The sequence below is a fragment of the Dendropsophus ebraccatus genome, chromosome 5, assembly GCF_027789765.1.
Source record: "Dendropsophus ebraccatus isolate aDenEbr1 chromosome 5, aDenEbr1.pat, whole genome shotgun sequence".
Classification (NCBI taxonomy): Eukaryota; Metazoa; Chordata; class Amphibia; order Anura; family Hylidae; genus Dendropsophus; species Dendropsophus ebraccatus.
The window spans coordinates 144,123,631-144,149,688 of NC_091458.1; the positions used below are offsets into that span (position 1 = coordinate 144,123,631).

At 43.3% G+C, this 26,058-nt stretch overlaps 1 protein-coding gene across 2 annotated transcripts in view; it reads right to left on the reverse strand.

Moving 5' to 3' along the window:
• The window catches only part of CRYBG2 (crystallin beta-gamma domain containing 2), a 144,835-nt gene that overhangs the window by 8,356 nt on the left and 110,421 nt on the right, over positions 1-26,058 (reverse strand). For both annotated transcript variants that reach the window (XM_069971524.1, XM_069971525.1), the window contains 9 exons: positions 21,863-21,999; positions 21,218-21,344; positions 20,996-21,138; positions 19,668-19,794; positions 17,473-17,505; positions 13,290-13,402; positions 9,325-9,454; positions 6,530-6,669; positions 5,999-6,122 (listed from right to left, as the gene is read on the reverse strand). In XM_069971524.1, the coding sequence (XP_069827625.1) occupies positions 5,999-6,122; positions 6,530-6,669; positions 9,325-9,454; positions 13,290-13,402; positions 17,473-17,505; positions 19,668-19,794; positions 20,996-21,138; positions 21,218-21,344; positions 21,863-21,999 (1,074 nt within the window). The remainder of the gene's footprint in view (positions 1-5,998; positions 6,123-6,529; positions 6,670-9,324; positions 9,455-13,289; positions 13,403-17,472; positions 17,506-19,667; positions 19,795-20,995; positions 21,139-21,217; positions 21,345-21,862; positions 22,000-26,058) is intronic.

Here is a 26,058-nt window from a genome sequence, read left to right on the forward strand (position 1 = left end):
CGAGAAATCGTTGATCGCTTTATAAGACCTGGACCTATTTTTATCGTTGCTTGTTCGCAAAACGTTTGCAAAACGTTCGCATTGAATAAGACATCTTTCGGTCGTTTGCAATAGATACGAACGCAATAGCGAATAAATAGCGAAGAAAAGCGATCGCAATTACGATCATAAGTAACAATTATCGTTCCATGGAAATGAGTGAACGTTTTCAGGTCTTTCCCAATAGCGGTCGTTTAAGATCGTTCATCGCTAACGATTATGTAAACGATAATCTTCCGGTGGAATAGGGCCCTAAGTCTCTGACCTGTTTCCCCCACATAGAGGCCTGTAGTGGGGCATCGCACACACATGATAGGATACACCACATTGAAAGATCTGCAAGAAAATGTTCCCTTGATTGTGTGTACCTCCTGTGACTGTGGGACTGGTACACTGTCAGAGATGTGGATATGTGTGCAGGTTTTGCACCGGTTTTGTAGGCAGGGTGAAGTGCCATTATCCGTTGGGGCCTTCAGAGCACTGCGGACAATGATTTGTCGCAGGTTTGGTGGTTGCCGAAATGAAAGCAGAGGGGGCTCTGGGAATATTTCTTTTAGTCTGCTATCCTTGTGTAGCACAGATTGGAGTTCCCTAGAAATCTTTCGTAGGTTCTCCAGCTGTGGATTGTAGGTGACAACTAGGGGCACTCGTGTTTCATCTTGGGCTTCCTTGTATGTGAGGAGAGTGTCCCTGTTGATGGCTGCTGCTTGGCTGATCTGTTTGTCCGTCATGTTTGGTTTGTAGCCCAATTGGTAGAAAATATCCTTAAACCCCTGGTCAGAGACACACCCAGCTACATACAGGACACTACTGATTTTCTAAACAAACTAAAAGCCTTAGGCCCACAACCTGACGACACCATATTGGCCACCATGGATGTGGAATCCTTGTACACTAACATCCCCCACAAGGATGGAATTGCAGCATGTCGAAAACACCTGGAGAAACAAGACCTCCCAATAAAACCAATCACACAACTCATTCAATTCCTGCTAACCCATAACTATTTTGCCTTTGGAGATGACCTATACCCCCAGCGAATGGGCACATCAATGGGCTCAAGATGTGCACCACAGTATGCAAATCTTTTTATGGCAGAACTGGAAGGAGCATACCTATCCACATGCACTATCAAACCTATGACTACCTTCGATACATTGACGATATCCTGATTATCTGGACTGCAGGGAGGAGGCCTTGCTTAAATTTCATGAAGACTTCAACAACTTTCACCCCACCATAAACCTCAAACTAAGCCATTCCCGTAGTGAAATCAACTTTTTGGACACAACTATATGCATTAAAGACCACCGGATACTTACATCAATATACCGCAAACCGACAGACCGAGCTGCTTAGGGTGGGTTCACACTGCGTTTTTGCAATCCGTTTAACGGATCCGTTTTTTTTAACGGTCAAAAAAGTAGTGTCAACAGTACTTTATTGTGCGTCAAAAAAAACGCATCCGTTTTGATCCGTTTTTTTTTTTTTTATAATGGACGTCAATGGAGAAACGGATCAAAAACGGATGCACACAAATGCATCCTTTTTTTGCAATCCGTTTTTTGCAAAAAACGGATCTGTTAAACGGATGCTAAAAACGCAGTGTGAACCTAGCCTATACAGCCAGGCTATTCAGTACAACCGTATCTGCTCAGAAAAAGCAGACCTGGACCAGCACCTCCTTAATCTTAGGACTGAATTCCTCCAATTGGGCTACAAACTAAACATGACGGACAAACAGATCAGCCAAGCAGCAGCCATCAACAGTGACACTCTCCTCACATACAAGGAGGCCCAAGATGAAACACGAGTGCCCCTAGTTGTCACCTACAATCCACAGCTGGAGAACCTACAAAAGATTTCTAGAGAACTCCAATCTGTGCTACACAAGGACAGCAGACTAAAAGAAATATTCTCAGTCCCCCCACTGCTTTAATTTTGGCAACCACCAAACCTGCGACAAATCATTGTCCGCAGTGCTCTGAAGGCCCCAACGGATAATGGCACTTCACCCTGCCTACAAAACCGGTGCAAAACCTGCACACATACTGAATCCACATCTCTGACAGTGTACCAGTCCCACAGTCACAGGAGGTACACACAATCAAGGGAACATTTTCTTGCAGATCTTCCAATGTGGTGTATCGTGTATCATGTGTGTGCAATGCCCCACTACAGGCCTCTATGTGGGGGAAACAGGGCAGAGACTTAGTCAACGTATGAATTCACACCGCTTTACTATTAACAGATCTCCTTGTGGCTGCACATTTCTCTGGAGAGGGACACACAGTAGAAGACTTGCGGGTTACGGTCTTAATGGGACATTTTAAGACACAAAGAGAAAGAAGGGAATGGGAATATAAACTAATGCTCAAATTTAAAACTTTGTAACATGGTCCCAATATCCATGCCAGCTTCATGTCGGCCTATGTGTGACCTGTTCTGGCTATGAAGACCATTAATTGCTATCAGGCCATTAACCCCTTAAGGTCAAAGCCAATTTTCGTTTTTGCGCTTTTGCTTTTTCCATTTTATGTTTATGGGTATAAACCCACACACCGTATACGCAGCGTATTTACTGCTGCGATACGCAGCAAATACGCAGCAAATACGCAACAAATACGCAGCAGATTAGATCTAAATAACTGAACACAGCATCAAATCTAAACTATCAAATCTGCTGCCTATTTGCTGCGTATTTGCTGCGTATACGGTGTGTGGGTTTATACCCTATAAGTCCATAGCGCTTGCATTTTTTCACCTAGAGACTTATATGAGCGCTTATTTTTTGCGACACAAATTGTAATTTGCAATGACAGGCATTATTTTTCCATAAAATATGCAGCAAAACTGGAAAAAAATCATCTGCGCTGTCAAATTGAAAAAAAAAAAACGAATTTGTTTTGATTTCGGGGAGTTTTGCATTTACGCCGTTCGCCCTATGGTAAAACTGACTTGTTATGCATGTTCCTCAATTGTTACGATTACAATGATATGTAACATGTATAACTTTTATATTATGTGATGGCCTGTAAAAAATTCAAACCATTGTTAACAAATATATGTTCCTTAAAATCGCTCCATTCCCAGGCTTATAGCGCTTTTATCCTTTGGTCTATGGGGCTGTGTCAGGTGTCATTTTTTGCGCCATGATGTGTTCTTTCTATCGGTACCTTGATTGCGCAAATACGACTTTTTGATCGCTTTTTATTAAATTTTTTCTGGATTTGATGCGACCAAAAATGCGCAATTTTGCACTTTGGAATTTTTTTTGCGCTGACGCCGTTTACCGTGCGAGATCAGGAATGTGATTAATTAATAGTTCGGGCGAATACGTGCGCGGCGATACCAAACATGTTTATTTATTTATTTATTTATTAATTTATATTTATAAAATGGGAAAAGGGGGGTGATTTGGACTTTTATTAGGGGAGGGGATTTTTTATTAATTAAAACACATTTTTACTTTTTTTTTTACATAAACTAGAAGCCCCCCTGGGGGACTTGTATATAGACAGTACTGATCTCTCATAGAGATCAATGCTGTGTATATACACAGCAAAGATCATTGTAATCAGTGATAGATTGCTATGGCCTGCTGCAGGCCATAGCAATCTATTGCAGAGCCGGGATCAGCGTCATTCCAACGCTGAGACCCGGGCCGGCCAGAAGAACGGATCTCGTGCCACTAGACACCAGGGACGTGCAGTACAAAGCACTTCAATGCAGCTGTCAGGTTTGACAGCTGCATTGAAGTGCTTAATTAGCCGGTGCGGCAACGGGACCCGCGCCGGCTAATAGAGGCACTGCCCGGCTGCAGATTGCAGCCAGGATCGGTGCCGTTCAGAGCGGGGTCCCGGCGGGACCCCGCTCTGAACACCCCCCGCGGCACCATGACGTACCAGGTACGTCATGGGACGCTAAGGGGTTAATCTGACAACAATCAGATAGCAACAAGAGCTTACCATCCTCGTCACGCCTCACGAGCTTTAGTTTATTGACCTGTTGTAAATAGCAGACCCTGTGTATATTGCATTTTGTTATTTTTAAAGTTTCTAAAATCCTTTGATGAGCTCTGTCTAGTGTGTATATAAGCCTGTTATTTTTTCAGTTTTGTATAACATCATGTCTGACGAAGGGAGCTAGACTCTTGAAAGCTTGCAATCAAATATACTCAGTTAGCCTTCAAAAGGTATCGCCTGATTTCTTCTCTATTCTACTGATTTCTATGGCTAACACGGTACAACAATACTCTACCATAACCAACCAAGACATCAAATAATGGCTCTCTAACCAAGTGCAACAAATGAAAAAGTTGCAATATCCAATTTAACATCTCTTTCTTGAAAGAAAAACTACCCTCATGAGATTGGAAAAAAATTTCAGTACCTTATCGGGCCGCTGCAGGGCAGTAGCATCAAGGGGAGGGGATCATCACATTGGAGGCTCTTGGCTTGCCTCCAGTGCATAGAGCCAGGCCAGTGCGCAGCTAGAAAATGGCGCTGATCGCTGGAATCAAGCAGCATTTTCAAAAAAAGCACTGTGCCATTGGGATCCCTGCATCGGCTCTGATGAGGTACTTAACAAATTTTTTATGGTACATTCGCTTTAAAGCGACTCTTTACCCACAATTTGACCCCTCCTAACTGCTTGTACCTTAGGATAGCTGCTTTTAATCCAAGATCTGTCCCGCGGTCCGTTTGGCAGGTGATGCAGTCACTGTCCTAAAAAACAACTTTAACACTTGCAGCCCCATGCCCTATGGGCGTGGCCTAGATTATGTATGCATTAGGCTGGAACAACCTCTCTGTCCCTCCTCCCTGCCCTCCTCATCTTTAGGAATGCTCCAGGCAGATTGTCTCCTATTCCCTACCTGTGTTAGCACGGCACATAGGCTGGATCGTTAAGGAGTAAATGTTCCAGTGGCATTCCTAATGATGAAGAGGGTGGGGAGGAGGGACGGAGGGGTGGTGCAAAGTTAGGGCACAGATACTCCTGTTAGGCACAGGGCTGCAAGTTTAAAAGTTGTTTTTTAGGACAATAACTGCATCACCTGCCGAACAGACCCCAGGACACATCTTGGATTAAAAGCCACTATCCGAAGGTACAAGTTGTTGGGGGGTTTTAACAATCTGTAAGTTTCCTCGTGCCCCACACACTGGCTCCAGGAACTTGTAGGTGAGGAAAACAGTATTGTAACACTGTTCACTTATACTCCATATGATGCCACATGGGAGGACAAAAAGGTGAGAATGACTAGAACCAGCTGTGTCTACTCCCCAGGACTAGTCACAAGTCAAAGTTGTTTATGAAAGGAGATGTCTGGCGAAAATTTTTATTAAACTATTGTATTGCCCCCCAAAAGTTATACAGATTACCAATACACACTTATTACGGGAAATGAACATATAGGGGGACATTTACTAAGGAGTCTAATTTGTGCGATGGTCTAATGAGGATTGGCGTATATTTTGTTCCAATATCTTGTGACTGATTTATTAAAATGTACCACTGCCATAGTAAATGTATTTAGGGTAAAAAGTCACAAAAAAACAAAAACTGCTCAAGCATATTCACCTGGTACTGACCAGACGTAGGCCTGCACCTGTTTGCGTGACGTCTTAAAAAGTTGCAAATGATAAATTGGGCGCTAATTCCAGAATATGCAAACTTTTGGGTGGGTCTACCAAAGAACCCCTCAATCCCCCAGTGGGCCAGTTCAACAGTGTGTACAATTCACTGCATTATATTGATATAGACTATACTCTGTGATTCTGCATCCCCCATAGACCTCCTGTCAATGATGCTATGGGAAAAGATATGTAAATACAGTACTGTGAATCATAACATAAAAAACAATATTGTTACTTTCCTCCCGAAATGGGAGAACATGCATGGGAGTGTCATTATGGAATTTGGGTCTGACTACAGCCTACTGTATTAGTAGTATTTTTACCTGTCTAATAGGACAGAGTGATCCAATTCGTTGAATCCCACTGAACAGTAACCAGTTAGTGATTTGTGTCCGTTCAAGTAGCCACTGTCTGCCACGAAAATCGCTATGCTCATAAAGCAGCCATCTGCATTACCAAACAACAGAATAAACAGCACATTATATTAACAGTATTAGAGATAACATATGAAGTTGTCATGTATAGTTTAAAGGAGAAGTCCAGGCTCAGAGTCTCTTTTCCAAAAGAGCCAGGGAGGAGGTGGCTGAACATGCACCTAGCTTCCCGGCTCCAGCACTGGGGTCCGCTGTCCTCTGCTCCGGTTCCTGGTCGCTGACTGGCTCAGCGAGCCTGATGCATCACAACCCAGGTCCCCACTCAGACCAGGAAGCAGCTGGCATACTGGGAACTGGAGCAGAGGACAGCGGACCCCAGCAATGTAGTCAGGGAGGTAGGTGCATGTTCTTATGTTCAGCCACCTCCTCCCTGGCTCTGTTGGAAAAATGCATTAAATTTTTTTTTTTTAAATCACTCACATTCCACTTGCCACTTTAATAGACAGCACATGGTTGTTGTAGCCTTCACCTTGCAGACTGCGAACTGCAGCAGTGAATTCTAGCTCTTTGCCTTCAAATTTTTCTAAGCCATGAAGTGATATAGAGGGGATTGAAAAATACTGGAAAAGAAACAGCAAGAGTAAGCATAAACTGTCTGTTATTGATAAAGCATACACATATACATGCATAGTAAAGTAGTAGCATAACTGACTAAATGCATACAAGTTGGGCTGAAATCATTAGACTAAAAAAGTAACTGCGGTGGTTTCCATAAGCAATGGTCAAAGAAAATTCAACCATGTAAATGTGTGAGCTTGCAGCATTAAAGTATATAAAATTACATATTTTCCTTACAAATTACCAATTTAAAGGGGTTGTGTCAAAAAGCAAACATGATAAAATCAGATGTGCACCATATGTAGAGGAGAAAAAATATCCTGTTTTTAGTAACGTAACTAACATTCCTGTTCTCTATGCATCTGATTTCTTCATCATGGGAAAGTCCAAACCAGGAAGTGAAGAAAAAATGAAGACACCAACTGGAGCTTCAGTTCAGTTTTTTTTTTTATCAGCACCGTGGTTGTCCTTTAAAGGGGTTTTCCATTTAAAATAACAGGTATTGCTTGCTTAATAATGGTCTTAAAAGCACTGCAATCAAAAGCACTGCTGGAAGAAATCCATACTTGGTGTGTACCTGCAGCGGGAACGGTGCAGCAGGTCTTTTTACTGCGTATCCTGCCGCCTGTGAAACTTTATAACTATATAACCCTTTAAAGAAGTGTACTGAAAAAAAAACTCTTGACATGTCAGAGAGACATAAAATACAAATGAGTAGTCAACACTCCACTAACACTTGTTCACACTGCAGTTTGCATGCTGGCATGGCTAACATACAGACAAAAGTAGACAAATGCTGCAGCAAACTGCAAGTGACAGGACCTCTCACATATGTTCTCCTCCAGCATACATATGATAAAAACCTGTTCCAAAGGGGTTTTTTTTTTTTTTTTTTTTTAATAAAAAATGAGGTTCTTAGCAAACCATTTGATCAAAAAGGATGTACTAACTCTCCATGTTAAGGTGAACCCCAGAGAGTTGGACCCTATAATAGCTAATGACCTCTCTCGGAATATAAGTCTACAAAACTGGGCACACGGGATCAACTAAACTCTGTGTAAAACACCCACAGGAGCTGGGTGGAGTGCATGGCTAAAAGAAGGTAGCCACGCACCCCACATGGGACACAAAAAGCAAACGAATAGCCAGCACCGCACTCACACTTGTTCACACTATGCAGTTTGCACGCTGCTGAACAAGTGTTAGTGGAGTGCTGGCTATTCATTTGCTTTTTGTGTCCCATGTGGGGGGTGGCTACCTTCTTTTAGCCATGCACTATACCCAGCTTCTGTGGGTGTTTTACACAGAGTTTAATTGATCTTGTGTGCCCAGTTTTGTAGACTTAGGGTCTATTTACACAGAAAGATTATCTGACAGACTATCTGCCAAAGATTTAAAGCGACTCTATACCCACAATCTGACCCCCCCCCCTCCCCCTAAAACCACTTGTACCTTCAGATAGCTGCTTTTAATCTAAGATCTGTCCTGGGGTCCGTTCGACAGCTGATGCAGTTATTGTCCTAAAAAACAACTTTTAAACTTGCAGCCCCATGCCAAACGGGCATGGCTTAGAATATATATGCCCTAAACTTGCACCACCCCTCCGTCCCTCCTCCCCACCCTCTTCATCATTAGGAATGCCACTGGAACATTTTCTCCTGTGTGAACATTGCACAGGTGCTTAACGATCCAGCCCATGTTCCGGGCTGACACAGGTGGGAAATAGGAGACAATCTGCCTGGAGCATTCCTAATGATGAGGAGGGTAGGGAGGAGGGACAGAGAGGTTGTGCCAGCCTAATGCATACAGAATCTAGGCCACACCCGTTGGGCACGGGGCTGCAAGTTTAAAAGTTGTTTTTTAGGACAATAACTGCATCACCTGCTGAACGGACCCCAGGACAGATCTTGGATTAAAAGCAGCTATCCGAAGGTACAAGCGGTTTGGGGGGGGGTCAGATTGTGGGTACAGAGTCGCTTTAAAGCCAAAGCCAGGAATGGATTTGAAAAAAGGAGACATCTCAGGCTTTCCTTTATGACCCGATCTCTGTTTATACTCTGTTTCTGGGTTTGGCTCCAAATCTTTAAACTCTTTAAACTCTCTGGGATTCACCTTAACATGGTGAGTTGGTTCATTCTTTTTGATCAAATAGTTTGCTAAGAACCTAATTTTTTATTTTTTCTAAAAACTTGCAGTTTGTTGCAGCATTTTTCTATTTTTGAATGTCAGAGAGACATGTCAAAAGTTTGGATCAGTCAGGGTGTCAGCGTTCAGACAACGTCCAAACAGAAAAGCGAGAAGGGGGAAGACGTAGCGCATTCTCTCCCGTCTCTGTGTCTGTATGTGACTTCAACTGCTGCATAATTTAATGCCTGGGTGGCCATCCACCTCGGCGAAATGACTGAGAGCCAGGGGTGAAACCAAGGCACACAGACTTCTCCTGGCTCATTTTTGTGATCAGTCGCGGTCTGAACACTCAGACCCCAACCTATTAAAACTTTATACTTTGATATGTCAAAATGTTGTTTTTTTAATGACAGTTCCCATTTAAACAAATTGTCTAAGAATTTAAGGAAACATTTTTTAGTGGACTTTTCTATTCACCTTTAGTGTTGTATATAAGCAAAATAAATATGTCCAACTATTCAGATACTTACAAGTGGAACCTTCTTAAGGGATCGTATAACACTTATTGCTTGGCATCCCATAGCAGTACGAGTAGGATAGTCCCCTTCGACCAGAATGTATTGCTCTCCACAGCAATCCTCTCCTTCATACAGAATCCAGCTGTGAAATAAATAAAATAAAGGGAAAAAATTAGAAACAATGGCACAGGTTTACTATTGTAAATCTACCAAAAACTCACATTACTAGAGCCACATGTATTCTGAGTTTTCAATTTTTGAATACTTTTTGTCTGAGCCTGATTGTCACGGCCGCGATGGCGTCCCGTGCTCCAGGCCGCCGCCACTCCACTCCTCCCAGCTGCAGTATGTCAGCGGACACCAGAGCCCACTGTTCCTTTGGCCCCTCTCCGTGCTCCTGCTCCCCACTGTCCCGGCCGGCTCATGCGTCCCCGCCTTCTAGGGCATGCATGCGCCGGCTATCACAGATTTAAAGGGACAGTGCGTCCCTAACTGGTTAAGTTACACAATCACCTTCCCTATATATTTGACACCAGTGCTGACCTTTCCTGTTGGCGCCTCTGCATGCTTCCCTAAGTGCTTGGTCCCAGCTCTCCGTCCCAGCTCTTTTCTGCCCATGGTCCCTGCCGCCTGTGCTTCCTATCATCTGTCCTGCTGCCTGTGATATCAGCCGAGTGTCCTGCTGCATTTCTGCCGGCCTATGTGTCTTCAGCTGCACTTTGCCCACTGCCACTAGCAAGCCAAGCCAGGGGTAGTGACCTGGGGGTTGCCTGCTGCAGCAAGTCCATCCCACCGCGGGGTCCTGGTGAAGACCAGTGGCTCTTTAGACTCTGTTCCATTGTATGGCTTACGTCATCGATAGTGGTGGTACAGCGGATTCCACAACTCCAGTCGTTACACTGGCAAAAGGGGAGTGACCTTGGTAGAAAGCGGCTAGCCTCAGTAAAAGGGGCGTGGACTAAATGCACCAAAAAAGCATCAACATTTTGGCACATGGTTCTGGTTTGAAGAAAGCCAATTAAAAGTAAGCTAGACAGACTATGGACTACAGACTAGATATGCCAGATCAATAAATTAGATAAATCCGGTGCATTTTAAGACTGTTCATAAAATTTGTAAATTTTAAATTAGTAAGTGTTAGAGCTTGCACACATTTCTAGTCCTGGATGGCAGCACACTGACACCACACAGATCCCTAACATATAATCTCTTACATGCAGAGCTGTAAGTCATACCACATGAGCCAAAAGTAATGTCATACAGCCCTGTAATGCTAGGACTAATTTGTGGCTATTTGAAGTATATCTCTGCCTCCAGTTTGTTTCAGATATAGTATGGTCTCCATTTTGCATCCTTAAAGAGGAATTCTGGGCAAGGGGTATTTCTTTACTATATGGCCGGACATGGGCTGTTTTAAAATAATAAAGTAAACTTACCTCCTGGGCTCCACTGCCGCAATCGCCGTTGCAATACTGCCGCTGCATCCCTTGTTCACTCGCTTCAGGGCCATGACGGTGGAGGCCCGTCCAGCCAATCAGCGAATTAGGCGGGACTCTGCCATTAGGAGCTGCTAACAGCGTTATATGGGTTATAGCTGTGATTGGTTCCCTTTAAGTTCCCTTAAAAGTGGCCATTCTATTCTTTAACATGTGGTAAAACAAAAAAACAGACCAACATCTGTGTATTCTAAATTGAAAGGGGAATTACACTGAAACATATGATATGTTGCTGCCCATGGTGAGACTAAAGCCCCTATTACACAGGGTGATGGAGAGGAGCAAACGAGCACTGTCAGCGCTCGCTTGCTCCTCGTTCCCTGCTTGCTTCTGGCGCTATTACACACGTTGAAAGAGAGCGGGTAAGAGCCGGGGGGAGCTGCCCGGGTGATCGCTAGATCATCTGGGCAGCCCACAGAAGATAGCAGCGGTCTGCTGCTCGTTGCTATCTTAGTCGTTTGTCTTTCAACATGTTTAAAGACAATGACAGACAACAATCAGCCAACATAGTTTATGTCGGCTGATTGTTGTCTTCTATTACACCAGACGATTATTGGCCGTGACAGCCGATATCGGCCGAATACAGACGATAATAGTTTTGTGTAATAGGGCCTGAACAATTCCTTCCATACCTGTTATTATCTATTCAGTCTCCTTCCCCCAGTTCTTCCCCAGGTCAAGTTGCTAATAAACTCACTGTGATTCACCCTCCTAGCATTACAAACAAGCTACATTGTTGCAGATAAAGCCAGTGAGGGACTTGTTTACATCAGCCGTCTCAGAAGGAAGGGGGAGAGGGAGACAGAGAGAAAAGCTCCCACACAGATTTTTGTATTTTCAGCAGAAAGAAGCAGCTGAGAACTGAGGGAAGGAGACTGAACAGATAATAACAAGTATGGAATTAATTGTTAGTCTCACCCTGGGCAGCAACATATTAAAAGTTATGTTTTTACAACACTAGGTCGTATTCAATTAGTGATTCAAAATGCATGTAAAAAAGCCAAGAGTTTCTAACCATGCCGCACCCATGGTGGGAATACTTTCCGTGGTGTTGGGCTCAGGATGTGTGCTCAGTCTGATCGCTGGTAATGGAAGCCTCTCACAGTTAAATTTTTAATGACAGATGATGTATTAATATGAGGTTCCTGGTAATGATTTGTTCTGTCTAATGCCGGTTTTTGATTAAAGGGGTTATCCAGTGAAAATCTTTTTTCTTTCAAATTAACTGGTGTCAGAAAGTTATATAGATTTGTAATTTACTTCTATTAAAAAATCTATTAAAAAGTCTTCCCATAGTTATTAGTTACTATATATCCTGCAGGAAGTGTTGTTTTATTTTCATTCTGACACAGTGCTCTCTGCTGACATCTCTGGGCGAGACAGGAACTCTGTCTCGGTTTTCTATGAATCACCATAGAAAACCTCTCCTGCTCTGGACAGTTCCTGTCTAGGCTAGAGATGTCAGCAGAGAGCACTGTGTCAGACTCAAAATAAAACAAAATTTCCTGCATGATATAGTAGCTGAAAAGTATGGGAAGACTTGAGATTTTTTAATAGAAGTAAATTACAAATCTATATAACTTTCTGACACCAGTTGATTTGAAAGAAAAAGATTTTCGCTGGAAAACCCCTTTAATATTTTGGTTTCACCAGTTGATGTTTGGACAACAGATAAAGATACTATGCACTAATGTATACTACTTAAAGGTGAACGCCAAGCAGGGACACTTTTTTTTTTTAATCGCTAGGAAGGGCAAACAACAACACACAGCTACCTCCCCAACACCAGTTCTGGTGCCCACATACCACCACTATGGTCCCCTGGTCCCCGGTCCCCTTTCTGGTCTGAGACAGGATTTGGGAAATGACAGCCTGTGAGTGTTCTGAGACAGGATATGGCATGTGATGTGTCAGGCCCATTTAGCCAGTAAGCGGCAGAGGCAGGAAACCGGTACAGCCACTGACAGGCTGAACAGGCCACCCCCTCCCTGTACGCAATCGTATACTTTTATATAATCCTTTTATATACGGTGCCATACATGATTGGCCACCAGCATTTAAGAAAGACAAAGTGAGAGATTTATCAAAGTGTGTAAACTGGTGTAAACTGTCCACAGCAACCAATGACAGCTCAGGTTTCAGCTCTATGGACAGTTCACACATGTGTATATTTTACACCCTTTGATAAATCTTCCAAAATATTTTAAGGAGAACAACCAGTGTAATAAATAGAATGGATTGAATGATCAAAATTAGAAGACAGTTTAGGGGTGACCTGATGATTATGTATAATATACGAAGAGGCAATACAATGATCTGTTTCTTGATCTCTTTAAGTTATGAGGAGGGAGGAGTGATAAAATGAGTCTATGTTTACACACATTAAAATAACAATATAGATATGAGCAAAAAGCAGTGGTTAGGTGCTATGGTAGGAAACCACTGGTAAATGGTCAAAGCATAAAAATAGGACTTTCTCACCTGCCCCCTTCAATCCGACATGATTGGGGAGAAAAGGTTTTTGGTAGAAATACACGGTCCTCTGTGTGTGTCATACAGTCTCCATGGAAGTTAGGCTCAGAAAAAAGTTGAATCTAACAAAAAACACAGGCAAACCAATTTAATCTTGTGACATACATTGTGATGAGGGTACAAGGACACTGCATAAATTCTGCAGCATACAGTGTGAAATCCACAGCAAACATGATACATGTGGATGTATAAAGTGAAAGCACACCTGTCATACTAAAAAAAAATTTTTACTTTGATCAGGAGACTCCCGTGTGTGTGGTCTTGCTCAATGAGGCGCTCTTACCTGCAATAAATCATGTGTGTCCAGGCAGCACTACAGACTTAAAGCTGCTTGCAGTGGAGATAACTGTGAGTTGGGGAGTGAAATGTGCTGTCACACACTTCCACTGGATCGTTCTCCTAAACGGTGAGGTCCTTGTGACATCTCAAAAGATTTTTTTTATGACAGTGCCCAATCAAGCACAGGATATTTTTTATATTTGATACCAACAAGTTGCTTTTTTAGGCTAGGTTCACACGCTCTAACTGTGCGGCTGTATTTTTTATGCGGCTGTAAATGTGCGGGTGAAACTACTGCCGTGGGAAAAAATAGACATGCGGCTCAAAACATACGGTCATTTACTTGGAAATCTGGTTCAACTAAAAATAACAAATAAAATGTTAAGAAAGTGATGCAAACACCTCTGGATGCATCTGGGAAAGCAGGGAACACAGTTTACATAAATCGCTATTACCGGGGTTTGCGATCCTCTGCACTATAGCCGATGTCTCTCATGGTTAATATATTGAATTAATAAAACACATTTTCTTTGTAATAAAGTCCCTTTTATTGTTCAATAATTAAATGTAAACGATTCCATCATTTTGCAATTAAATATACTGTTAAAATAAATATATATATAAATGTATATTTATATATATATTTATTTTTTGACAGTATATTTAATTGCACAATGATGGATTCGTTAGAATTAAATTATTGAACAAAGAAACTGCATTTATTTAAACGAAAATGTGTTTTCTTAATTAAATATTAATTAGTACAGGAAGCTCTATAAGCCGTTAATTCATATGCCGGCAATAGAGCATTCTGTACTAATCATCACTTAACTTTAATTAAAACATCAAATGTTTCTTCTAATTATGTTATGACAATAGCATTATTAGAAGAAACATTTAGAATTATATGTGCGCTCAGCTGATTGGCTGTTCGGCTGAGCGCACATATAATGAGCCGGTCCGCAGTACAGTGACTTCATTGTGCTGCGGACCAGCGAAGAGGACACATTGGGGTGAGTATAGAGCTCTCCCCACCCCCTCCCCGACACTGCACCCCTCCCAGCAAGGAAGGGGGGTCACTTAACCCCTTCCTTGCTGGGATGGGTGCAGTCTGACATCAGTCTGGCCCCCAGGGGGTTAAGGGGGATACGATACATCCTCCCTTAACCCCTTGGGGGCCAGACTGAAAGCAGCGATCTGTAAAGATGCTGCATACTGTAAGGTGCACAACACCGCTCACAATGATGGGTGTTGTGCTCCTGTTTGTGTGTTTTTTGTGTGTTTCTCCCTTTTTGTTTTTCAGATATCGGTATCCTGGGGATTACGTTGGATTCCATGGACTACGTCGATGACCAGCGGTTGTTCTTTGAATTTTTTTTAATAAAATGGTCAATGAGGGGTGTGGGGGTGTTTTTATTTGAATAAAAAAATTTGTAAACTTGTGTCTTGTCTTTATTTCTTTACTTTATAGACTTAGTAGTGGAAGCCGTCTAATAGACGGAATCCATTACTAAGTTGGGGCCTAGTGTTAGCCGGTATAAAATGGCTAACACTAACCCCCTATTATTACCCCAGTACCCAATGCCACCAGGGGTACTGGGAAGAGCCGGGTGCCAGTGGTCCCGGAGCGTCAAAATTGGCGCTCCTGGACCGGGCGGCAGCAGGCTGGTAAGATTTAGGCTGGGGAGGGCCTAAAACAATGGCTCTTCCCACCCTGGTGTTACCAGGCTGCTGTCGTTTGGTTTTTAACCCGGCTGGTTATAAAAATAGGGGGGACCCCATGCGGGTTTTTTTTAAAATAAATAATTAAAAAAAAACGCATAGGGTCCCCCCTATTTTTATAACCAGCCGGGTTAAAAACCAAACGACAGCAGCCTGGTAACACCAGGGTGGGAAGAGCCATTGGTTTAGGCCCTCCCCAGCCTAAATCTTACCAGCCTGCTGCCGCCCGGTCCAGGAGCGCCAATATTGACGCTCCGGGACCACTGGCACCCGGCTCTTCCCAGTACCCCTGGTGGCATTGGGTACTGGGGTAATAATAGGGGGTTAGTGTTAGCCATTTTATACCGGCTAACACTAGGCCCCAACTTAGTAATGGATTCCGTCTATTAGACGGCTTCCACTACTAAGTCTATAAAGTAAAGAAATAAAGACAAGACACAAGTTTACAAATTTTTTTATTCAAATAAAAACACCCCCACACCCCTCATTGACAATTTTATTAAAAAAAATTCAAAGAACAACCGCTGGTCATCGACGTAGTCCATGGAATCCGACGTAATCCCCAGGATACCGATATCTGAAAAACAAAAAGGGAGAAACACACAAAAAACACACAAACAGGAGCACAACACCCATCATTGTGAGCGGTGTTGTGCTCCTTACAGTATGCAGCATCTTTACAGATCGCTGCTTACAGTCTGGCCCCCAAGGGGTTAAGGGAGGATGTATTGCATCCCCCTTAACCCCTTGGGGGCCAGACTGATGTCAGACTGCACCCATCCCAGCAAGGAAGGGGTTAAGTGACCCCCCTTCCTTGCTGGGAGGGGTGCAGTGTCGGGGAGGGGGTGGAGAGAGCTCTATACTCACCCCGATGTGTCCTCTTCGCTGGTCCGCAGCACAATGAAGTCACTGTACTGCGGACCGGCTCATTATATGTGCGCTCAGCCGAACAGCCAATCAGCTGAGCGCACATATAATTCTAAATGTTTCTTCTAATAATGCTATTGTCATAACATAATTAGAAGAAACATTTGATGTTTTCATTAAAGTAAAGTGATGATTAGTACAGAATGCTCTATTGCCGGCATATGAATTAACGGCTTATAGAGCTTCCTGTACTAATTAATATTTAATTAAGAAAACACATTTTCGTTTAAATACATTCAGTTTCGTTGGTCAATAATTTAATTCTAACGAATCCATCATTGTGCAATTCAATATACTGTCAAAAAATAAATATATAGATAAATATACATTTATTTATAGATCTATTTTTTTTAACAGTATATTTAATTGCAAAATGATGGATTCGTTAGAAATAAATTATTGATCAACGAAAGTGTCTTGATTACAAAGAAAATGTGTTTGATTAATTTAATATATTAACTATTAGAGGCATCGGCATTCGGCATCATTGCCGGCTATTTTTGAAGTACTCCGTACGGACCGCCTGTCAATCCTCGGCCGCATGTTCAGCCGCAAACAATGGTCTTGTTCATTTTTTACGGGTCCGTTTACGATAGGGCCGTAGATTCAGAGATAGTGTGCACTGTGCAGCCGCATATCCTATACTTCCAAGCATACACACGAACCACCAAAAATACCGCCGCACAATTACAGCCGCAAATACAGCCGCGCTCTTACAACGTGTGAACCGAGCCCCCGGGTGCGATCAGGGTGCGATTCAAAGCAAATCTGCAGTTTCAAATCTGAACCATCAAATCTGCTGCAGATCTGCTGCGGATCCTGTACTTGTGAAGGCAACCTTTGGCCATGCTCACACGACATATGTTTAGCATAAATCACGGCCGTTGTTGCAATTCAACGAATGTTTAGCATAACTCACGGCCGTTGTTGCTCCGGCAGCACGCTCCACTGTGTGCAGCGGTGAATTAGGATGCGTGCGTACATGGGTGTGTCCACATCCGAATTCACCAGAAATGAACATCATCCGGCCGGTACTGCAGTACCGGCCAGGATGATATTCAGTAACACTGGCTGTTTTGCGACCTGGCCCGGTCATAGAACGGACGGTGTTATACCCCATGTGACCTTAAGGAGATTGTAAATTTGTTTACTTTATATATAGAATCTTCTACCTTTTGTGTACCTTCTATTCTCTATCTCTTACCTTAGGAAAATACTGAAGACTCTGACCCCCAACCTATAAGAAAAAAAGAAAGAAAAAGGAATTAATATGAGAAAGAAAAAGAAAAGCTGACAGTTCACAGTTTCCCATTTTGGTGCAGTACTACATATAAAAAAATCTATGAATTAATCAATAAATCAATCAATCAATTTTAACCCATAACTTGAAGTGGAGCCTTGGGGAAGTTCAAACTTGGGATAATGGTTGTACATAATACAGTTAAAATATATGTTGTTTGAACATGGCCTAAGGGTGTATTCACACCTAGCAGATTCACCACAGATTTTACGCAGTGGATATAGTTTTGTGAAATCTGCTAAATAACAGCAAACCCGCACCTGCAGGTTTTACACTCATGGGTCAGGTACAGAACGCTCGGCCCCCATGGATTGTAGAGGCCCTTCTACAAGGGCCGATAATTAGCAACAAACATTTTCAGAGACGCTCACTTGGCCAATAATCAGTCCGTGTAAAAGTGCAAGTGATCAGCCAACGAATGTGAAAACACTGCTCGTCAGCTAATTGGATCTTTCGATCGACAGATTTAAGATTTAACTATATCGGCCACACATCGCTCTGTGTAAACAGCAATAATTTGAAAAGGCACTGCAAGCGAGCACTGATCTTACTGATCGGCATTCTTTTGGGGCCATGGCCAGAACACTCAGTGAGTGAGTGGGGGAGAAAGTAAGCAGCACTTTATATAGATTGCCCCAAAAGAGTTAAAGTGTAACTGTCATTTTTTTTTTTTTTTAGTACATGCAATTTTAAGAAACTCTGTAATGGGATTTATTAGGCAAAAAAAGCCTCCTTCTGTAATCAAAAAGCTGTTTTACCACCCACACACTTCTTATCTGTGCATCATCAGGCCAAGTTGTCTATATTGAGCAAAGTGAAGAGGGGTTTTCTGAGTCCATTATAACCTATAGAGGGGGAAGGGGTCGAGGGGGATGAGTGAGCAGGGAGAGCAGACGTAAAACGCTGGATTCACAGGTCAGAAAGGTCAGTGCTTATCTCGTAGCTTGGTGAGAGAAGAATGCAGGATGATGTTTTGTGCAGGGATGACTTTTCTCCTCTCTGTGCTCACTCATCCCCCTTGGCCCCTCCAAATCCTGCTTCTTCTGAAGTGAGGGGGAAGGTAGGAAAACAGCTTTTTAAGTACATAAGGAAATTCTTTTGCTTAATAAAACCTATTACAGAATTTCTTAAAAATCGCTTGAACTATTCATAGTTATTGATTCCTGAAAGTGACATTCAAATGACAGTTAAGGCCCTATTCCACGGAATGATTATCGTCCGTATTTGGCTGATATCGGCCGTTTGGGCCGATAATCGTTCAGTGAAATAGAAGGCAACGATCAGCCGACATCGTTCATAACGGCTGATCGATGCAGTCGTTTGTTTTTCAACATGTTGAAAAACAAACAACTCATATAGCAGCGATCTGCTGCCGTCACTCCGTGGAAAAGGAGCGTTGGCAGCAGATGATCTAGCGATGAACAAGGAGCAAACAAGCGCTGACAGCGCTCGTTTGCTCCTCCAGTCGGCCTGTGGAATAGGGCCTTTACACTTTAAATGGTGATAAACAGCATTGCCACTTAACTCTTCCTGGCTGTATAGGCAGGAGGAGTGTCTGCTCTTGAGCGGGAAACCCTCTTAAGAGCAGGAATGCCTGTCTGGGCTGCTTAACTTCTTACATTCCTGGTTGGGAGCTCTGCACCCAACCCTAGGGTGTAGAACCTTAAAGTTTACTGCAAGTTTAGTAGGAGTAGAAGTAGGCAGCAATACGATACAAATTTCAAGCAGCCTAATCTGATATGCTGATGACCTGCAGCAACTGCAGCATCTGCAACTGCAAACTGGAAGTACATTTATTTTTTAACTTTATTTTTTACCTTAAAAATGAACTGTATGTACATGGACAGGGACTCCTATTTATCCTCACAATCCCTGCTCCTATACAGTAAAGCTCAATGATGCTTACTGTATGCATTGCTGCTTACTACTATACATTCTGGAGATAAACTGGAATTTCCGCTCCTTTATGCAGCAGCAAATATCTGCAGGATTTGGGGTGGATTTTCTGTTGCAGAAATCACTGCAAGATGGATTCTGCAACAAATGTAATTGTTATGCACAGAGATAAACCTAATGATTATGTTATGTACAGATCTTACCTGTAGTACTGGCTGCAAAGAACAAATCTGGCTGTCCTTGGCTCCCCAGTCATGATAGTTATGATAAATCCCTTTCTCTAGAATATACTGCTCTCCAGAGAAATCAACATTCTCATAGGCCACCCACCTAAGAAACAGAAATACACTTAATAGTAGTATCAATAGTATTATTTGAAGGGGTATTCCACTCAGCTAGAATTCTAGTTGAATGATCCCCCCTCCTGGAGATTAAGAATTCATTCCGTAAATATCATTATCTTTTCTGTCTCTTTCCCCTAGTTCTTAGACTGCTGCTCTCTCCAGACTTATTCACCTTTCCCCCTTTACCCCAGACTGGTCGTCCTGCCCTCACCCCCAACCCCAGAATGGTCAGCCTGTACTTCCCACCGCAGACTGGTCACTGTGCCGCCTCCTTCTCCCCTCAGACTTTTTGTGAAAACATTGCAGTTTGCTAACTGTGAAACTGCAGCAGGAAGGCCATTCAGCACAGAAACTATAGCAGAAATTTATAAAAATGCGCCCCTGTGTACACCATGGAAAAGGGGCAGATTTGCCTCTTTTCCAGCGTGTACACTAGCCATATCCCCTACTCAACTGACGGGTGGGCAGAGGGCGTGGCTAGATCAGAGGAGGCGTAGCCTCTTCCTGCACCTGATTTATCGTGATTTACTATTGCTTACAGGTGGAAGCAGGTGTAGATTTGTTTCGAAATGCTTGCGCCAGGTGCAGGGCTGGCCAGAACTACTGAGAGGCGTGTGCCTCCTAGTAAATCAGGCAGGGCTTTATTTAACACTGGCATACTCATTTGTTTGTTTTGGGCAACCATGGGCCCCCTGTATTATCAAGGCCCATGAACTGCCACCAATCAGCTTGCTATCTTCTATCCCATGAAAGTCAAGGAGTTCCTGTGGATAGGGGATAACCTCTTGAGATGCACCTTGGGGCTGGGTTCACACTATGTATATTTGAGGCTGCATTTGGTCCTCATGTCAGGTCCTCATAGCAACCAAAACCAGGAGTGGATTGAAAACACAGAAAGGATCTGTTCACACAATGTTGAAATTGAGTGGATGGCCGCCATATAACAGTAAATAACGGCCATTATTTTAATATAACAGCCGTTGTTTTAAAATAACAGCAAATATTTGCCATTAAATGACGGCCATCCACTCAATTACAACATTATGTGAACAGAGCCTTTCTGTGTTTTCAATCCACTCCTGGTTTTGGTTGCTATACAGCCTCACAAATACAGCCTCAAATATACATAGTGTGAACCCAGCCTTAAACATTGAGTAAAATTATACTTAAAAAAAAATAAAACTTACACTCCATTCAGGACTTGTATAGAACCAGTATTAGTCCCATACTGAGCAACTTCAATATCTGCCAATGCTTCATTAAGACGTAAACATGAACCTTCTAGGCATCCTGACTTCTCATATAGTATTATTTCAGGTTCTGAGAAATCCTGAGAAAGCAGATGTAGGCTGTGTTTAAAAATACTGCAGTTTATATTAACAATATACATTAAAAATCGGTATCCTTACAGTACAGATATGACGCAGTGATCCTAATTCCTCAGTACGACCTCCCCATTTAGACCAATTTTGATATTCCCCTTCTTCGAGAAGGTACTGGTGACCACGAAAGCCTTCCTTCTCATATGCTACCCAACTGCAGTCAAAAGAAGCAATAAAATGATGTAAAAAAGAAAAAAACATTATTTTCTATTATTATTATTATTATTATTTGCATGACAAAAAGAAACCTGTGCGAATCTTTTTTTCTCTACAAACTGCCAACACCAGGTTACTGTTCCACTCTAGCGTTTTCTATATGGCCATATTAGCCAAAGCAGTTGCTATATTTTGTTTCTTCAAAAGAAAAATCTAGCCATACTTTTATCCCCACCAATGCAGATAGTGCATGTCATAAACTGGGATTAAGAAATGGCCAACTTGACTTATTTCATAAGATTTGGCCTCCTTGGCTTCCAAAAGACAATATGTAACACAATCTGGGATTAACAAACAAAATCTGTTATCTGTTTTAGCTAATTAAAACATCTTTAGAAAGCACAACAGAGAAACAGTCACTTTGTCCTGGTGGTCTGCGAAGTAAGGGCCCTATCACTGGCGATTGTTGTCTTTTGGAAAAAGGTTCTAAATATTCAAGTTTAAATTAATACCTACCACCCTCCGAGAACTTTCATAGAGCCAACACTGCAAAGGCGTTCTCCATGCTGGTTAGGCTCCCCTTGTAGTGAGTGAAGGTCTCTGGTTACTACCCAGGTTTGGCCTTTAAATTCAGGGTCTTGAAACAGAAGAATCTGCAGGGATAGATTATTTTTTATTCACAACATGGCTTTCCCATACATTTGGGTATACATCTGCATATTAGAAAAAAGGTATATACCATTGTGAAGCGATGGTGGGCCCAATAAGTTTAATGTACCAAACCTAGTGACTGTCTACTAGTGACTATGTTTGGCCAATTTCCTAAACGGGGTCCGGAGAGGGGAGAGGGGCCTGGTGTTCTAATGGTCAGCCCACTAACTGTAGTGCAGGGTGAGTCGGCTGGCTGAACATCAGAAGAGATAGGAGAAAGGAACAGGATTTGTTAGCATCCTACACGGAGAGAAAAGGGAGAAGGCCCTGATCACAAGACCCAAAGGTAATCAACCTCACAGTCTGGAGAGCAGTCCCACAGAGAGGAAGAGGGGGAAGACTAAGCTGTAAGTGATACCTGTCAGTGTCTGAATGTGTCAGTCCACCAGTGTTTGTGTCCAGGGGCGTCGTTAATGTCTCCTGGACCCTGGTGCGAGAGGTCAACTTGGCCCCCCCCTCCTTTCACGACCAAGTGATGCTATTGGTATATATATATATATATATATATATATATATATATATATATATATATACACACACACCAAGACAGATATTACCAATAAAGAAAATATTATCACCATACATATTACCGCCATACTGTTACTGACCAAATCCTGTATACTGAGACCAATAATACCAGTATATAGGAAGGATATATTACCACCACACCACAACCACTACCATCACCACCATATTGTTACTGACCAAATCCATACTGAGACCAATAAAACACAGTACCAGATAAAAGTAACAAATATTACCACCACATACTGACTAACACCATCACATACTGACTAACACCACCGCCGCTACTAAATACCACCACATACTTACACCACCGCTGCTACTGACTAATACCACCACATACTGACTAACCCCACTGCTGCTACTGAATAATCCACTGTACAGAGATCACTATCACCTCATACAGTCATATAGAGGTAGCCCCAGCTCTACACAGGTTTTATACACTATATACATTACAGTGCAGTTATATCAAGTGACTTACAGGGGACGTCTTTTCTGATCAGAGTTGTTTTCCTTTTCTTCTCCAACTCTCCTGGGCCACGAATCCACAGAATCTGCCAGACAGAAATATTAGGCTCCTCAATCGGGCACCATTCTCATCTACAAACTGCACATCTGTATCGGACCCTTTATGCCTTCATTTAGTAGGTAGGCTGACTCTATGTGATCCCCCTTATAGTATATGCCCCCCTCTATGTAGCCTCCTTATAGGCCCCCTCTACCCCTATGTAGTCCCCTTATAGATGGCCCCCTCTCCCCCCTTTACTTAAACCCCCTTATAGATGCCCCCCCTTACTTATACCTCCTTATAGATGGCCCCCTCTTTCCACACCACCCTTATAGATGGCCCCCTCTCCCCCCCTTATAGATGCCTCCTCTCACCCTCCCTTATAGATGCCCCCCTTACTTATACCCCCTTATAGATGGCCCCCTCTCCCTTCCCCCTCCCTTATAGGTGGCCCCCTCTCTTATAGATGCCCCCCTTACTTATACCCCCTTATAGATGGCCCCCTCTCCCCCATTGATCGCCCCTCCCTATTAGATGGCCCCCTTTCCCCCCTATTATAGATGCCCCCCTTTCTTATAGATGGCCCTCTCTCCCCCCATTATAGATGGCCTCCTTTACCCCCATTATAGATGGCCCCCCTCTCCCCCCTTCTTATACATGGCTCCCCTCTCCCCCCTTCTTATAGGTTGGCCCCCTCTCCCCCTTCTTATAGATGGCCCCCCTCTCCCCCTTCTTATAGATGGCCCTCCTCTCCCCCTTCTTATAAATGGACCCCCTAGTTATAGATGGCCCCCTCTCCCACCTTCTTATAGATGGCCCCCCTTCTTATAGATGGCCCCCCTCTCCCCCTTCTTATAGATGGCCCCCCTTGTTATAAATGGCCCCCCTCTCACCCTTGTTATAGATGGCCCCCCTCTCCCCCCTTCTTATAGATGCCCCCCTTGTTATAGATGGCCCCCCTCTCCCCCCTTGTTATAGATTGGCCCCCCTTTCCCCTTTATTATAGATGGCCCCCTCTCCCACCTTCTTATAGATTGGCCCCCTCTCCCCCTTCTTATAGATGGCCCCCCTCTCCCACCTTCTTATAGATGGCCCCCCTCTCCCACCTTCTTATAGATGCCCCCCTCTCCCCCTACTTATAGATGGCCCCCCTCTCCCCCTTCTTATAGGTGGCCCCCCTCTCCCCCTTCTTATAGATGGCCCCCCTCTCCCCCCTTCTTATAGATGGCCCCCTCTCCCCCCTTCTTATAGATGGCCCCCTCTCTCCCCCCTTCTTATAGATGCCCCACCTCTCCCCCCTTCTTATAGATGCCCCCCCTCTCCCCCCTTCTTATAGATGGCCCCCCTCTCCCCCTTCTTATAGATGCCCCCCCTCTCCCCCCTTCTTATAGATGGCCCCCCTCTCCCCCTTCTTATAGATGGCCCCCTCTCCCCCCTTCTCATAGATTGCCCCCTCTTCCCCTCTCCCCCCCCCCAAGTGCACAGCAGATAAAAAAAAACAAAAAAACAACTCACCTGACACCCGCTCCCCCGTCGAACCTCTCGCCTCCTGGTCTGCAGCTGCCGGTGGTGTCCCGTCCTATCCCCGGCAGCGAGAGCTCCCTGTGCGCCGGGGCTGGGACTTCCGGCACAGGAGCATCTCTGACGTGCGCTTCCTGGGCCCGAAGGGGCCCAAGGCGGCACAGGGAGTGCACTGATGCGCACGCTGTCGAGGATAGGACGGGACACCCCCGGCAGCCGCACATCAGCCAGGGACAGTAAGAGCAAGACTCTTGTGACCGCAAGCAAAACAATGCTTGAGATCACAAGAGAGTGCAGTGGCGAGGGGGGCCTCGCAGGCCCCCCTCGTGGCGGGACAGGTCGCAGCGGCCCTGGTAGCTACACCACTGTTTGTGTCAGTCTGTCAGTGTCAGCCAGTGTGTATAAGTTAGTCAGTCAGTGTGTGTCAGTCAGTCAGTGTCAGTAATGTGTGTTTGTGTATGTTAGTGGTGTTTGGTTCAGGAAAATGCATAATTTGTTTAGAGATTTAGGGGAAAATTTATCAAGACTGGCTTATGAGTAAGCCAGTCTTAAATATAGCCCAGCCCCCTTTTCCCCGGCCCGATTTACTAAGAGACACCTTAGTAAATACGCACTCTGGGGCAGGTGTAGCCTGTTTCCAGGCGTAAACCTTGATTAATTACGCATTCTGTTAAAATAACAGTAATTACTTGCCATTAAATGACAACCGTCCACTAAATTTAAACAAAGTGTGAACATTTCCTGGATTTGGTTGAAAAATACTGAGCAAAAAAAATGTGTGTGAACATAGCCCAAGCCTGCAGTTCATGTACATTATTTGACCATCAAACTTTTCTTCCCAAGGAAAATCTTATAACGAAAAGAAAAATTATTACACATATTGTAAAGTTTATCTATGCAACTGATATGTAATAGCTGATCTTATAACCCCAATAGTAAATAAAGCCAGTGCACATACTACAATCATAGGGGTGTCACACAGGGTTAAACCACAGCAGAACAATATAAACACCTACAAAAAAAATGCTGTACCCAAGAAACATGTAATAGAAAGAATTTTTATTAATCATGATTAAAAAATAGAATATAATAAAACCACTAGATGAATCAGAACAGCTGCTTACAAACACATGGGCAAATGAAAACATATTATGTGGTAATTGCACACAAATAGCCATAAGGCAGTGTAAGGATGATAATAAAGTGCCAAACACCAATAACCAAATGATCTACATACCAGTAGGGAGTATTGTTGTTAACTATGTTTTTGACACGTATTGTTTTACAATGTTTAGAGTCCCACTTAGTAGTATTAGTAGATCATTTGGTTATTGGTGTTTGGCACTTTATTATTATCATCCTTAGGGTACTATTACACGGAGCGATAATCGGCCGAATCGGCCCTATTCGGCCAATTATGGTTCCGTGTAATAAAGACAGCGAT